The sequence below is a fragment of the Podarcis raffonei genome, chromosome 2 (genome assembly GCF_027172205.1).
Source record: "Podarcis raffonei isolate rPodRaf1 chromosome 2, rPodRaf1.pri, whole genome shotgun sequence".
In the NCBI taxonomy this organism is placed as follows: Eukaryota; Metazoa; Chordata; class Lepidosauria; order Squamata; family Lacertidae; genus Podarcis; species Podarcis raffonei.
Window position 1 is genome coordinate 42,045,509 of NC_070603.1, and position 14,715 is coordinate 42,060,223.

Sequence of the window (14,715 nt, forward strand, 5' to 3'; positions counted from 1 at the left end):
CAGGTGTGTGCACATCCTGCAGCATCTCTGCTGCTATGGATCCCATTCACTTGGGTGTGGAGTTGGGGGCTTGTGCAAGCCTCTCCTGCAGCCCATTCAAACTTCTGCTTCTCTGATCTGGAGTAATTGCAAATGACTGAACTATACCTTCAGGAGAAGGGTATTTCTGGAGCATGCAATTTCTTGCCATAAGGTTAAAAAAACCAACTCAGGTAGTGCGTTAGAGAAGAGTTTCACCGAAGTTTTATAAAATCCATTTGAGCAGCACAGGCAGCCAAGGCAGGCAGCACTGTCTGCTTTGTGAAAGTGGACGAACTTGTCAATCTGCCCCGTGAACATCCCACAGTGTATGGAGACCGAAAGATTGTTACACCGCTGCCAGAGGTTCTCTGTCTCGAGTGAAATAGGATCTCTAATCTCATCTGGCGTGTCGTGCGGATGTTTCTTTCATGGGGCCTGTTTCTGATAATGCTCTGTAGATGGAGAAGGCCAATGCCAGGATGAAGCAGCTCAAACGGCAGCTGGAAGAGGCAGAGGAGGAGGCAACACGTGCTAATGCCTCACGCCGTAAGCTGCAGCGTGAGCTGGATGATGCCACTGAAGCCAATGAGGGTCTTAGCAGGGAGGTCAGCACTCTGAAGAACAGGCTACGGTGAGTCACGTGGTGGAAGGAAGGTCAAGGCAGGTGTGGGCAAATGCTTCGGGGCGGGTCGCTTTTGAGTTGTTGTGTGGGGCTCATTTGATTCACCATTTCCAGTTCTCTCCCTCCCCCAGTTTGTGATAGCTCAACTCTAATGTGGTCCAGAATTTAATGGGAGGGTGCTGTTGAGTAGCCAGAATTGAACATTATGCTTGAAATTTAATGTAGCACTAAGTAGGGGATGTGGTCCTCTCAACAACAGGACATTCCCCAACCCCCCAGAGCAGATTAAGGGGGGGTGAAGCAGGAGGGGAGTCCTGTTGTGTGTGCGCACACAACAATTTTGTTGAATCCCACCTCATGTCTACAGGTTCAGATCATTAGCTGATTGTGTGCCAAGTAGGCTGAGTGCAGGCCCTACTCAACTCCTATACCAACGAATGAGAGGGCAAAGTGATGTATCCTAAGCTATAGCCACACAGGTAGCAGTCATAGTTGTAGGCTTAAGTCTATCACTGGAAACATGATTTAAGTGGTATTGTGATCCTCATCTGTGAGCGCCATGGTCTCAATGAGGGGGACTCCTTTATGCTAATGTGGGGCATGGTGGGTAGCTAGACATCCTTTCTCTGTGAAGCAAAGGTCTTATGTCCTTCCAACAACTCACTCCTTTCCCTCTTCCTCATATAGGAGGGGCGGCCCAATCACGTTTTCCTCCAGCCGATCCGGGAGGCGCCAGCTGCACATTGAAGGGGCTTCCCTGGAGCTTTCAGATGACGACGCAGAGAGTAAAGGCAGTGATATCAATGAGCCGCAGGCTGCCCAAACAGAGTAGAGCTTCCCCCACACCATATCTTACAGCGGGTATTCCCGCCAATGTGACTTTCGCTCCATGCATTTGGAAGAGGAGGAAGAAGAGGCCCTTACTGGCCACCAAATTGCCTTGTGGCCCTAGACTTGCCTTAGGCAACACTGGCACACTACCTGGTCATGCAGGTCAGTCCCAGCATACTGCTGCCTGGCTTTGCCATGATGTAGCCTGCTTTGGATATAGGTACCACTGCTTCTTTATATGTATTAAAACTGTCTTCATTCAGTGCTCTTTGTCTTCAAGGTATCCATTGTAAAGCCATTTTCTAAGGCACTGGGCGATAGGATTACTCCTCTGTCCCTTCTGATACACCATTCCCAAGCAGAAGTTTCTGACACCTGCCTCTTCCCCTTTTCTATGCATGTTTAGCTGTATAGCAATCACTTGCTTTTCTTTTGGTCTCCAAAGTTCTGCTTCTGTACCAGCCCCGACTGCGCCTTTTTCCTGATCATTTTACGATAGATTTAGGTCATTGACTGTGAAAACGCCCTGAGGGGCTTCAGGGGGTAACGTACAGCTGAGAGTAGCATCTCTACTAGCCAGCAGTTGGTGCTACATAATGAGCACTCTTCAACCATGGGACCTCCAAACTGGGTTGGTGCTATGTCCTGGCAGATTAGAGACCAAATAAGATACTAACCACTTTCTTCAGTACAGTACTATTAATAGTGCTCAGTGCAAATTGGATAGTCTCAGCCTGGGAATTGGATTCCCCCCCCCCCCCCGCAGCTACCCAGCAACTGTTTCCTTGCTGGGGATAGAAGTGTTAAGATTAGAGCCGCTCTTGCCAGCTATCTTGATGCCCAAGATCAGTGTGTCTGCCAGAGGATAGCACGAGGACATTGCCTGTAAATGGATACAGCCTGTGGAACTGCTCTCTCCCTTTCTTCGGCTTTCATTTGGACAGTGTTAACTGCACCTAGCTTAGCATCCTTATTGTTTCATAGCTGTGAACTGACATTTACAGAAAGTGCCTTAGACACTACAGTACTAAGACAATGTTACATATATAATTTGCCTATAACAATGATTTAATGTATTAATTTTATCATATCATGTTACATACACATCTTCTCTAGTCCAAGTGGTATTGATATTCAGTGATGAGGAATCAGTGTTAACTATGAAATCTTGATCTGTTGCAACATGCTTGAAAAAAATACTTTTTTTGGTTACAAGCTTTAACATCCGTTATAAAGCTTTTGTTTCTGTGCATTTGGGTATTTCTTAATCCTAACTGGCTGTTGACCACCAGGCATCTGACTGCAAATACCTTGTTTCTTTGTATCTCCATATTTCTAGACAATGATTTTTGTAAGACAATAAATTTATTCATTCTAGAGACTCATTCATGCTTGGGCTGCTTACTTATGCTCTCCCTCCCGAAATCAAGATAGAAATGAATAAATGAAACTTGCAGGTTTGTCCCTATTGATAAACTGATGGTGCTCTAAAAGTAAATGTTGATAATAATATTAAATACTGAATCATTTTTAAGTTGTAGTAAGTGATAGGCATCGAGTTACTTCAATAATTTATTTTCTTGGGTTTTAAATTCTTTTAGCATTTGAGAAACAGGTGTGCCGAGTTCAGCAACCAATACATAATGCAAGGAATACTAGTCACAATAACGGGGGGGGGGGGAATGCTGCCTCCCCCATTCCTTAATTTAGAACAAGGGAAAACCTTTTATCTGTAAGCCAGATGTTGACAGATGTGGCATCAACCTGTCAAAATCCCTTTCCCTTTAGATTGTGTTTACTCTTGTAGCAGTGTGTAATGAAGATGATAAATAGCTTTGCAACTGGTGTATAACTTAAGGTAGTACCCACTCACCACTTGTGACAGTACAGAAGTGGTGGATTGGTCCATTATTACTGATGTATTTACATCTAGGAGAAAAAGGCCTACCTGAAGCTTGGGTCTTTTGGGTGTGTACTTTCTTCAAGATAAGAAACTATGAAGATGAATAGGAGCACATGCTACTGCCAATCATGGTGGATGTTGACAGTAGTGAAGCACCATGCAGAAAGTTTCGATTTTGGCTGGAAATCTTACTAGAAACCCATCAAACCTGAATTCTCTGTTCAGTTGCCATCTTGACATTAAACAAGTTTTAAGTACTCTTCTTAGTTAGTTCTTAGTGTAACTTAGTCTTTCCTGGCACCTGTCATGTGCTGCAGGAATCCAACATAGGTTAGGCATGTAGGAGAAGAGAGCCCCCTCCCTGGCTCCCACAATTCCAAAACACATGAAAAAGGGTGCTCTTTGATCAGACCACCTCCACATCTAGTTGTAGATGCACACACTCCCGTATTTACCCTCTACTGACAGCTAGCCACAGCTGTGGAAGGGAACTTGTATCAACTTTATAAGGGGAAGAGCCTGCTCCACAGCGACACCACCCACTCACCAAAACAACACACAAAGCATAGGCAGAAGCATCTTTTCTGCAAAAGCCAATGTGTCCACATTAAAAGATCTTTATTTTTGGACCATCTCTCGTTGAACCACAGGATGGCAGTCACCACAGAAATCTGATACACTGTCCTAGGGAAAACATGCCTCAGAGATTCTGAATAAATAAAGCTACAAAGCCCAAGTTATGTACAAATATCTTAGGCAAAGATATTATGTTTACAAACCTATGTACAGTAAAACAAATGTAAACAGTAAATGCAGCAAAGGACACACAAGAAAAGGGCTGACAAAATCCAAGCTGTGAGTGGCAATTTGCCCCTAGCCTGCTCTGGCTTTTATTCCCTTCTCTTTCCCTTGCTCCTAGGCAATTCCCACTAAATCTCACTAAGAAGCCAGAGCCCCAAACCACTGGTTTATTGAAATAAGATAGACAAAAGCCAGCAGCATACGATGAAGCTGACTAAAAATTTTAAAAAATTAAACAGGGGTGTTGCTCTACTTTAAAAATTACCAGCTTTGGTGAACAGAGACATAATTGCACAACACACACATTTCTTGTGCTCCACAGAGGAGATACCACAGCTAGATCTTTAGCAGGGCTGCTCCATCAGGTCTCAAGCCCATTGGATACATCATCATTTCATTGGGAGTATGGAAGGTCCATACAGGTTCATCCTGCATCCCAAGCGTATCAGCTGGCCAGAGAAGTTCTAGGCCTTCCCTGGCTTCCCTTGAATATGAGCTGTCTCACTGTCTCATCCAGAAAGGGGGCAGGGTGGGGAAAAGAAATACAGCACTGGGATCCTGTGTGCCTATGTGCAAAGTTTGGGGAGCAGTGGGAGGAGGTGGAGGAGTTGCTAAGGGGCCATCCAGCATCAAAGTAGGCCCAACTTAGCAGAGGTACAAAACTGGAGGGTGGGGCAGCAGGAGAAGGTGATTTAGGCAAGTGCAACTCCAGCATCCTGTGAGACAGACATCAGCGGTGACCACGTTAAAGAACGTCCACGATGGAAATAGAAGAAAATAGACTGTATTGACATAAGGAGTGCTCTGTGTGTGCTGGGATCTTCTCCAGGCAGCTTCTGAGTGCTACAACCCACTCAGCTCCAGCAGGGGGCACTAACGGAAAAGTTTTGCAAGCAGCTCTTGTTCCTTCACGAACTAATTAGAGTCCCATCATGGCCTTGCAACCCATTCATACACTCAGAGGGAGCATGCCTGGTGCTGATGATGGTCTGGACCCTCCTAGACCTGGTGGTGGGCCTTGGTCAAAGCCATTGACTGCCCTGTGGAACAGTAAGAGAAAATGGTCAACAAGAAGTACCGACAGATAAAAACTGCACTTGTTGCGCCATGTCACAAACACATGCAATGCTGAACTGTTTGTCTTGCAAGGGCTAGCCAAGTGTGTAAACTGAATTGTGAAAATCCAAAGGACTGTTAATCCTGCAAACTAAAGGCCAATAGTTCAGTTCCCAAAATGCATGCAGCAAGGGCAAGTCCCTTGATAGACACTTCTGTCTCCTTTCAGGATAGTCTCCTTCCATTTGTTTTCCATTTTGGTATGTTTGTTTATATTTTACAATTGTATAATTTTGGGGGCTAACTGCAAAAAGGCAAAGTACACATGTATTTTCTATATATTTAATAGAAACATCTGCCTTTGGGGCTGTCATCAGGGGTAACAGGGCTTTTTGCTTATCCGGAAATACACCAAATGCTTTGTAAGCATATTTGGCTATACGAAATGGGTATTTTAGTGTGGCAGCACCTATACTTTGGAACTCCCTGCCTACTGACACCAGACAGACACCTTTAGTGTATCCTGTTTACACCCACCTGCTTAAAACATTTTTGTTTAGACAAGCCTGTTCAGTCACAGATGTTGACATTTTTTAATCTTTTAAACTGATAATTTTAATATTTCTTGTAAACTACTAATGTTTCACTACCATCAAGGTGTGCATAAATAACTTTGTATGGTATGTTGCCTTAGCATTACCACACAACCAAACACAGAAATTATCATCCAAGTTTTCCAGTCTATCAGAAAGCTATGAGAAGTATAAAACGCACAATATGCATTGACCAAACATCACACCTCCATGTAGAGGTGCTCCCGGCTGCCACACAAATACCAAACCAACCTCTGTTGCTCTTAGACCTAATCTCCATTTGAAAAACTAGAGAAGGGGACTCATAATTTACCACAAGTCCCCAGAGCTAGGCTGCATGCAAATGTGGGACACTCTCCTGCTGCTGCAACCCGGAAGAAAAGCAAAAATGAATTACATAAAGAAGGACTAGGTGGCTCACAGAGCTAGTTAAATCTTTGCTGTGGGCTGTGTTACAATAGCTAAGAAATAGGTCTCAAATTCAATTATTCAAAAGTTGCAGAGTGACAGAAGTGTTTCAGAGTTAGTTTTGCCAATGAATTGGAATTCCCATTGGTTCAATCTATATAATTGTGCCCTACACCCACAGCAAGCTCTTCATTCAAGTAGAGGTATCAGTGAATGGAAGTCCTGTTTTGCAAATTCCCCTTTTCTCCTGCCAAGGCCCTCCCCCCACACACTTCAAGGGCTCCCCAACTCTCTGGAATGTGTGTGCACACAGTGGACTGCAGAGGGCAGGGGGAATTCATATAAGCCTCTGATGGATCAAGAAACCATTTATTAGCAGAATATAATTGGATGCAACCCCCTAGCTACTTTTAGTGTGGTAGAGACAGAGAAGATGTTTATGATGCTAATGAACAGAAAAGTGTCCTGGGAGAATGGCCAGGTCCATCGCATTGGACATTGAGACAGGGTGATAGAACATGTTGAATGACCTAGCCATTATATGCTCCAGCCAGGTCAAGTGGTTTTGCACAAATTGCCTGTGTTTTCAAAATTTGCAATCCAATCACCAAGAATTGGAGTGATGCCAGATTCTGTACTAGAAGGTGGATTCAGAAAGTTCCAGCAAGGTCATGGTTATGCATAGTTCTAGGCTCCCAAACCTACAGGCAGCGGACAACACTTCTGGAATACAAACATTCACTGATGAGGAGTCCAACTCCTAAACAGACCTGAACTTGTTGACTAGTATTCCCAGATACACTAATGTGGTGTTACCCACAAAATATGTACACATCCCTTTGAATATACTGATGTTTATTTCCAATTTCAGGTTTTTAAATGTACTGGGCTTGGGCACAAATTAAGCACATAATGATGATGCTGAAGTGAAACCCAATATATATGTCCAAACTTTCTCCCAGTACATAGCTTGTCCCATACTGGACAGAGACAATACCTACACAGATGCAGCTGGAGGCTGCATCACAGCTATGGAAGTTCACTTAGCACTGAAAAGAGATTGTCTTGGTCAATTGTACAATTCACTGATTAGCAGGCATCTAGTGGACTGCTAGCGCTTCCCAGGGCAAGCTAAATGATGGTGGTGTGAGCCCTACAGCTAAGAAAAACTATTTCTAGGTCACAATTCTGAAGATGGCTTAAGGCAATTATAGGCTAAACTGCTCCTACAAAAACCATGCAAAGTGCTGGGGCTAGTCACACAAGGGATGTCATGGTAACAGCTGAGAACTGAGGTACAAGACTGTTCAAATCCAGGCCATTCACTGAACTGCAGTTCTGATGCAATAAAGCCCTAGCGACTGTCGGCCAGCCATTTCTAGCCTACTTATCACCTTAGAACTGGCTGAGGCAGGAGGCCCATTAAAGCCTCCCTCTGCCTTCCTGAGCTGGAGAAATGCCGCATCAATATGAGCAGGCAAAGCTTTTTGCCTGTGGCATACTTCTCACTCAAACAGCAGAAGTGACTACATTCAGCAGTGACTTCCTCTCCCCTTCTTAAGCAGAAATCTATTGACAAAGAATGAATAGGGAGGTAGGGGAATGCCCTTCTCCCTTCAAGGCCTTTCCCCTCCATTTTTCAATGAAAAAGAAAGGACGCTGTGGAAGAAAATCTGAAACTTATGAACTATTTTCACTTTTGGAATTATGGACAGAAGGGTCAAACCTCAGCACTGGGCAAGCATCTGCTTTGCCTGATGAAGGTCCCAGGCTTAATCTCCAGGTAGAGCTGGGAGAGACTCCCTGCCTGAAACCCTAGAGAGCCAATATATCAGTGTAGACAATAATGAGCTACAGGGACCAATGATTAGGCAGCTTTCTGTATTTGAGCAAAGGGACTTCACTTCCTCTCCTCATCTGCAACAGACTTCCACAGTGTCAGAATTTTCTCTGAAGGGTCTCTAAACCTTCTGGAACAGATTTTGGAGGTCTGTTGGTGGCAGGGGCAGAATGGAAGAACAGGCAGGTGAAATCTTGTTAGGTGAGTGTAATTCCTCCAGCATTGGAGCCAATCTAATGTGAATGACACCTTTTAATACAGGGCTTTAAAATATTGTTTCATCTTTATCTTACTTCCTTAATTTCTGATGTAAAGTGTTAGGTACTTCTAGAAGACATGCACAATTCTTAATGCCTACTCCAAATTCCTCCACTTGAAATTTGAGCATGAAATAAAATGATGCAAATTAAGTACACACTGAATTAAGAAACAAGCTAACATGCAAATATTGTTTCAAGCAGCAAACCTTCAGTTCACGGATTATGGAGAAGGAAAAGGAAATTGGAATCTATGATCATGATTAGAAACAAATTTCATTGTGGGTATTTTCAAGGGTATGCTTTATTGCTCAATTAGGGTTTCATGTGGCTTATTTATGGTATTTTTACCCTTGCCTTCCACACTTGCTGTGTGCTAATGACTAAAGAGCTCAATCCTGTTATACAGGCGGCAACCATTTTAGCAATGTCCAACTGACATATGATTGCAGACGCACAGGTCCTTTTGGACCCAGATGAAGGCTTATATGCACTCCACTGACACTTATGGGGGCTGGGAATAGAACCCCGCATGAGAAGGTCACCACCTGAATATAAAGCAGATATATATGAATCTTGCTTGTGATATGTGGTATCACTCCACTACCCCCTCATGTGTCTCCAGATTATTATTATTTTATTAATTTGGGGTTTTTTCCCATTTCTGCATAAATGCTATGGACGGTGGACTGTTTCAAGGCCTAATTGTCAAAAACTTTCATTTTGCTTATCACAATACTGATTGTTCCTGCTTTATGTGATCATTTTTTTCATATTTTTACAAAAAAAGTTATCTTTATGTAATGTAAGGTTCAGCAGGTAGTAACTCTATTTCTAGGCCTATTTGTAATTGATGCTCAAATACAACTAAGGCATTTGTTTTTCAAATTTCATTAAATTGTACTGTTTGCTAAAGTACTAACTTTACACAATACATTTTATATTCAAGTTTGAAATTGATGAATAAGCACTTATATATATATTATTTTGTCTCAAAATTTCTAGGGGTTTGTTTTTCCATGGTTTGCAAATTTCCAGAAGTTTCATTTCTGTACACAGCACACACCTCAAATCTGGCACGTATTTGTCGCACTCAAGTGGCATGCATGAAGAGGACAAGAGTTCAATAGAAGTATAGCATCCTGTTACGTAAAATCTATAAATCTAGTTACATAGCAATAAAAACCAAAAACCAATTCAGTCACAAGATTAGTATCTCAGCCCCACACATCCCTGATAAGTGACACACACTCGCATCTCCACGCATCAGGCATCACACCAAAACAGTTGCAATTACCCATGAAATGCGCAGGGAATCTGACCTATCCAAAAAGGAGAGATGGAAACAATTCATATTGAAAATATCTGTTATGTCAAAAGACTTCCAGGCATCACTGATGAAGGTGAGGTTCTTGAAGTCGATTTAAGAACTAGTATTAAAGCCAAAGTGGGGAATTGCTTTCCAAATTCCACCAAGCATAGCACTAAAACAGCAAGATTAGAGTTGCCTAAAATCAATCCAGTTTACCATCTACACGTCTGCCTTGCTTTGGGAACACTTTGCTATTAGGGGTTCTGCCTGCACAACTGGCATTCATGTATACTGTATATATTTCTAATAATATAGTCAGTGGTCCTTGATGGCCTACCAGAGACCATTTTTAGTACTAGCTTGTACAACATCAATACAGCTGTGTTCAGAATTTGATAACGCTGTACATTAATGCTAACATAAGATACAAAGACACCAGCATGGAATTCTGGCTTGAGCTGGGATCTAAAGCGTGCTCTGCTGATGGTGCTCTCATTCTGCAATAGAAACGTGTGCTACTACAATGCAAGCAAGGAACACACACAATTGTACCCTTGGCAATGAGATCTAAAGCAGGATGAGATATAAACCCTCCAGGGATTACATACACACACCTGCCTTCATATCACATGCATTTACTCCCCCAGCCAACTTGGCTTGAAAACAGTATTTTGGGGTTTTTGAAGCCCAACTCCTGGAGGAGGGATGGATTTTCTGGAGATTGCAAATGGGCTGTGACAGACCATCACAACAATTAGGCTTGAGAAAAACCTACTGAGGGCAACAGAAGGCTATTTATCAAGTTTAATTGCAGAGCACAGGGTGTTTTGGTGCAAAGGGAGTATTAACACTTTCCTTCCTAGCTGTGGCAAACTGAAATGCTCTGGGAAAAGCCTTTTTTTCATATTTAATTGCAGCAGGGAAGGGAACACTGTAGGCCAGATGGGGAGGTCTTAGGGATGACATATACCCCACAGGCCTATGGTTCCTCATCCCTAGTCTAATGAGCTCAAAAGACGAGTTTTCATGAAGTCATCTCAGCCACTTATCAGCCACCACCAATTTTCAGCATTACAAGGACATGAATAACTGGTTTATTCTCTGGTTCAGTCACAATTTCCAACTTCACTTAAGCTCACTTGGCTTCAAGTTTCAACAAATGACTTAGTTAACTTTCCATATAAGCGGCCCTTAAGTTGTTCCTGCATGTCACTAGGTAGGACGGTACCCACCACACCCCAATTTAATAGCCACTCAATTCCAATGCACTATAGAGAGTCAACAGTGTAAACAATTGCTACTAGCAGAACAGCAGCAAAGCCAGCAATAGAGCAATGTGTGAGTTACCTCAATCAGTCCCACCACCCAACCATAGGCCATTCATAAGGCAGCAGCAGCAGCAGATTGGGTTGGGTCCATAAACATGCGTGGCTGTTTCAGGATCCAGCGACAATTGGGGGCAGGGAGAAGACTACAGGGGCTAGAGAAAGAGAGAGAGAGAGAAAGAAAGAAACAAACAAACAGGGGAGAAGGAGAAAAAAGAGCATGCCTAAGCTCACTTTCCATGCCATGATAAGCTATACTCAGCCCTAGCCAGCATGGCAATAAGACGGTAGCCAATTCACAATTACTCAGAAGGGCTTAACAATATGCAAAAAATTAAAAATAAATCACAGGTGGACTGAAAGGGAGGGTGGGGGAGATACAAGGAGAAGCAGCAAAGGAAGAGGGACAGGATGCAAGGCCACAGAGTGTCAACATCGGGGCCAAAAGCAGAAGGAACTGAGAAAAGAAGTGTGGCCTTTGACTCTTCTCTGCACACTCCTGAAGAACTTGAATACCTCCCTGCTTGCTGCTCAAGAAAACCCTGTGTATCTGCTTCATGGGATATAGCTTGTCGTTGTTATTTGTTCACCTTGAAGACAGGATCACCAGATCTCTGTTAGACATATTCTTCAAGAGACAAGCTGCAAGAATCCCCTAACCACTGCCCAAAAGTAGGACTGCAGCTGCCTAACAGTACTGTTTACCAATTCTGTTGTTTCAGTTCTGTACTAGTTACTATAAACAACAGGGAGTTCTGCACTGAATGGATATGGCATAGTGCAAGGTGAGGTCAGGGACTGGCAAAAAAAAAAAAAAAAAATAAGAGGACCAAATAGAAAGAAATCATTTCTGCAAAAGTGCAGAATGAGACTTGGGAAAACCTGAAGAGAATTTTGGAGAGAGACTTGTAAGAGGAAAGCCCGGGTGTTCTAAATGAAGGGATGAGCAAAAAGCAAAAAGAGGACAGGGCAACAAAAACTAAGCCAATATAAGATGAGCTTAAACTGATAAAAAGCACAAAGGACCTGAAAAGAGACGTGAGATGATGACTGATGCAGCAATAGAGGGATAATACAAAATATACACAAAGCATGAATACTTCCAGCGGGTCAACTGCATGTTGTATTACACAAAGCAGCCCAGCATGGAGTGACCCTTTCCTACCTTACAATCTGCTTACTGTTCACAGTATGGCTCAAGATAGCAAGCGTGGGTTTTAAGAGGCTTGCCTCTGGATTCATGACCATGAGAAGCAAATCACACATTGAAAACACACCCAATTCACATTGAGACTAAGTGTATCCACAAGCAATTTCCTATCCCACCTTTGTGCAAATGGCAAAGATGCAGCTTGGTCTGTAAGCTATACAGAAAACATCATTAAGCCAGGAACAAAGACAGCCAGCAGAGCTTCTACTTTCACTTTCCCCTCCCAAACTTCTGAAGGACTCAGCTGCTTATGTGGATTTAGTTTTGCACATGAAAGATGTACCACACTTTGCCCTAATCACACTTAGTCACATCTAGGTTAGACTGCTGTCTTGAGGTCTGTCAGGGGCTGCCTTTGAAAAAGGTACTAGAAATGCAGCTGTTAGATTGCAACTGGTGCAGGCTGCATGGAACATAACACTTCAGTTTTGCAACAACTTCATTGCCTAACTCCCTGTTTATGTCACCTAAACAATCTCTGTGCAGGATAATTTAAGGATGACCCTGATCCTCCACAATCCAAAGTATGGGGAAAGGTGGCATAGGGCAGGGCTTTCTTTGCAGTGGCTCCAAATCTCTGCAAAAAGATTAGGAACATGGTTGACCATACACTATTTAAAACCTCACAAATGCTCAAGGCAGCATAGCTCCCGAAACTTTTCAAACAAACAGCTCTTAACTAGAGCTGGACCGATATTTTTGGCACAGCTCTTTTTGCCCATTTGCAGGGGAGGGGCATAAAAGGCTAGAATAATTTTTGCCCCAAATTGGGAAAGAGCAGAAGAAATTTCTGAGAAAGTTCTCAGTGGAAAGAGTGGAAGGGGCTTACCTTACGTTTTATAATGAAATTACCAAGAGTGTGTATCATTTCAAACATTCCCAAGTTTGTCTTCCTGTACTTGATATGATAGAGGAAGAGAAACTCTGTAGTCCTTCACATTCTCTATGGCCGTGGTTGAGAAAACTCCAGCCCACAGGCTAATTTGTTCTGCCAGGAGTCCTTAATATGGCCTGTGAGGCCATTTCTCCTAAGCCATGCCCACCTGCCATCATATATGATGCCATATATGAGGTAACGATGCAAGAGAAAGGAATAACCAGGAGCCTTAGAATATACTCCCAACTGCTCTTTGGCAAATGGGACTTGGATGCAGCACCTGTTAAATTTGGCTGATCAGCACCAACTTCAAGCCTCGCTGCAATCTTGCCTGGCGACACAGTTTGACTTTGAGCTGTGTTGCCTAGGGAAAAATGGGTCACCTGACATTGTGATATCAAGTGACTGACAAGTGGGCAGGACTTTGACACTGCAGCTGTCAAAGTGTCCCACTGAGGGTGGGGGAGCTAAGGATCTGGCTTACCAGCCAAATTCTATTTCCCACCACTGCCCTATAGTTTAAAAAATAAAAAATTTGATCAGGACAACTTTGTGCAGGAATGGGTGAGTTAACCCAACCCTTACCCTTCATGATCTTACCTAAATCAGCACATACACAACGGCATGACAGTTAACACTCAGGGAAAAAAGGTCCTGTTGACCCTAAACCCTCTGCCTCCTCATTCTAAGAAGTAAAGTGAATCCAAGCCCACCACTGCCCACAAAATTTTCTTCTGTCCATCTTGAAATCTAATTGAAAACATATTCATTTTCCCAAGGGGACAAATGGTCCAACAAATATGAGGGTGGGAGTTCAGCTCACCACCATTACTAACCAACATTCTGTTAGACATACGTGGTAGCCATGATGGAATACTCCTGAGTTTCACTGATGGCATGTGAAGGCTAGGTTGTTTCTTACTTAACAAGCTTCACTTAAATCTTGGGAAGAAACCAAAGCATGAAGTGTCACAGTAAGCCAAACAAATCTGACCTCATGATGCCTTGCTTATTTTGAGTGATGTTCCACGATTTGCTATTAACACCTTTCCCCAACTGTACAGAACACTCTAAAGGGCCCACTACAATTTCTTGAAGGTTGCCAAGCCAGCTTCCTAGTGCTACAGCTTAGGTGCCAAATTGGATAACATGAAAGCTCAGATTCGCATCCTCAGAGGGTCAAGGTATCCTGTTCTCTGGCTTAACAAGAGGCCTGAAGATGATGGGCTTCCTTAAGTTGCACCCTATATCCACAGGAAATATGTCCATAGGCCAAAGGTTGGAAGCTTTTGTCTATTAGCATACAAACTACATCCCTGAAACATTGAGCACAACAAGAACTTACGCTTTGTCATAGAATGTCGTGTGTCCTGAATGACAGAACTTCATGCCATTGCTGTTTATCATGCTGCTGTTTATGTTCCCTGAAATGTAAGATTTCCGCGATGCCTGGTCCTTCGCAAAGTTTCTACAAGCAGCTAATTTCGATTCCAAGGCCTGAGAAAGAAGTAGATAACAGAGCTTTTTATTTAAAGAAATTTGCCTTAATGAGGGAATAGGAGAAATAGAATCAACATCAGCAGATTCAACAAAATATAAGATGGAGCAATGACTCAGAGCAGTCAAACAATCTTCTGATTCCACTTATGTCACATTCTT

The 14,715-nt window shown here is 43.0% G+C and overlaps 2 protein-coding genes across 11 annotated transcripts in view; one reads left to right on the top strand and one right to left on the bottom strand.

Annotated features, from left to right (window-relative positions):
• MYH10 (myosin heavy chain 10) overlaps nt 1-2,859 on the top strand; it is a 74,792-nt gene extending 71,933 nt beyond the window's left edge. For all 4 annotated transcript variants that reach the window (XM_053376190.1, XM_053376189.1, XM_053376191.1 and 1 more), the window contains 2 exons: nt 480-652; nt 1,331-2,859. In XM_053376190.1, the coding sequence (XP_053232165.1) occupies nt 480-652; nt 1,331-1,475 (318 nt within the window). In that variant the 3' untranslated portion in view covers nt 1,476-2,859. The remainder of the gene's footprint in view (nt 1-479; nt 653-1,330) is intronic.
• Nucleotides 2,860-3,978: 1,119 nt separating this feature from the next.
• Nucleotides 3,979-14,715, bottom strand: part of NDEL1 (nudE neurodevelopment protein 1 like 1) — a 29,433-nt gene continuing 18,696 nt past the window's right edge. For 4 of the 7 annotated variants that reach the window (XM_053376194.1, XM_053376195.1, XM_053376196.1 and 1 more), the window contains exons 8-10: nt 14,402-14,553; nt 10,992-11,124; nt 3,979-5,218 (exon numbers count right to left, since the gene is read on the bottom strand). In XM_053376194.1, coding sequence (XP_053232169.1) covers nt 11,025-11,124; nt 14,402-14,553 — 252 coding nt within the window. In that variant the 3' untranslated portion in view covers nt 3,979-5,218; nt 10,992-11,024. Of the gene's footprint in view, nt 5,219-9,629; nt 9,655-10,991; nt 11,125-14,401; nt 14,554-14,715 lie in introns of all 7 variants that reach the window. The other 3 variants (XR_008328844.1, XM_053376200.1, XM_053376198.1) reach the window with 3 other exon arrangements.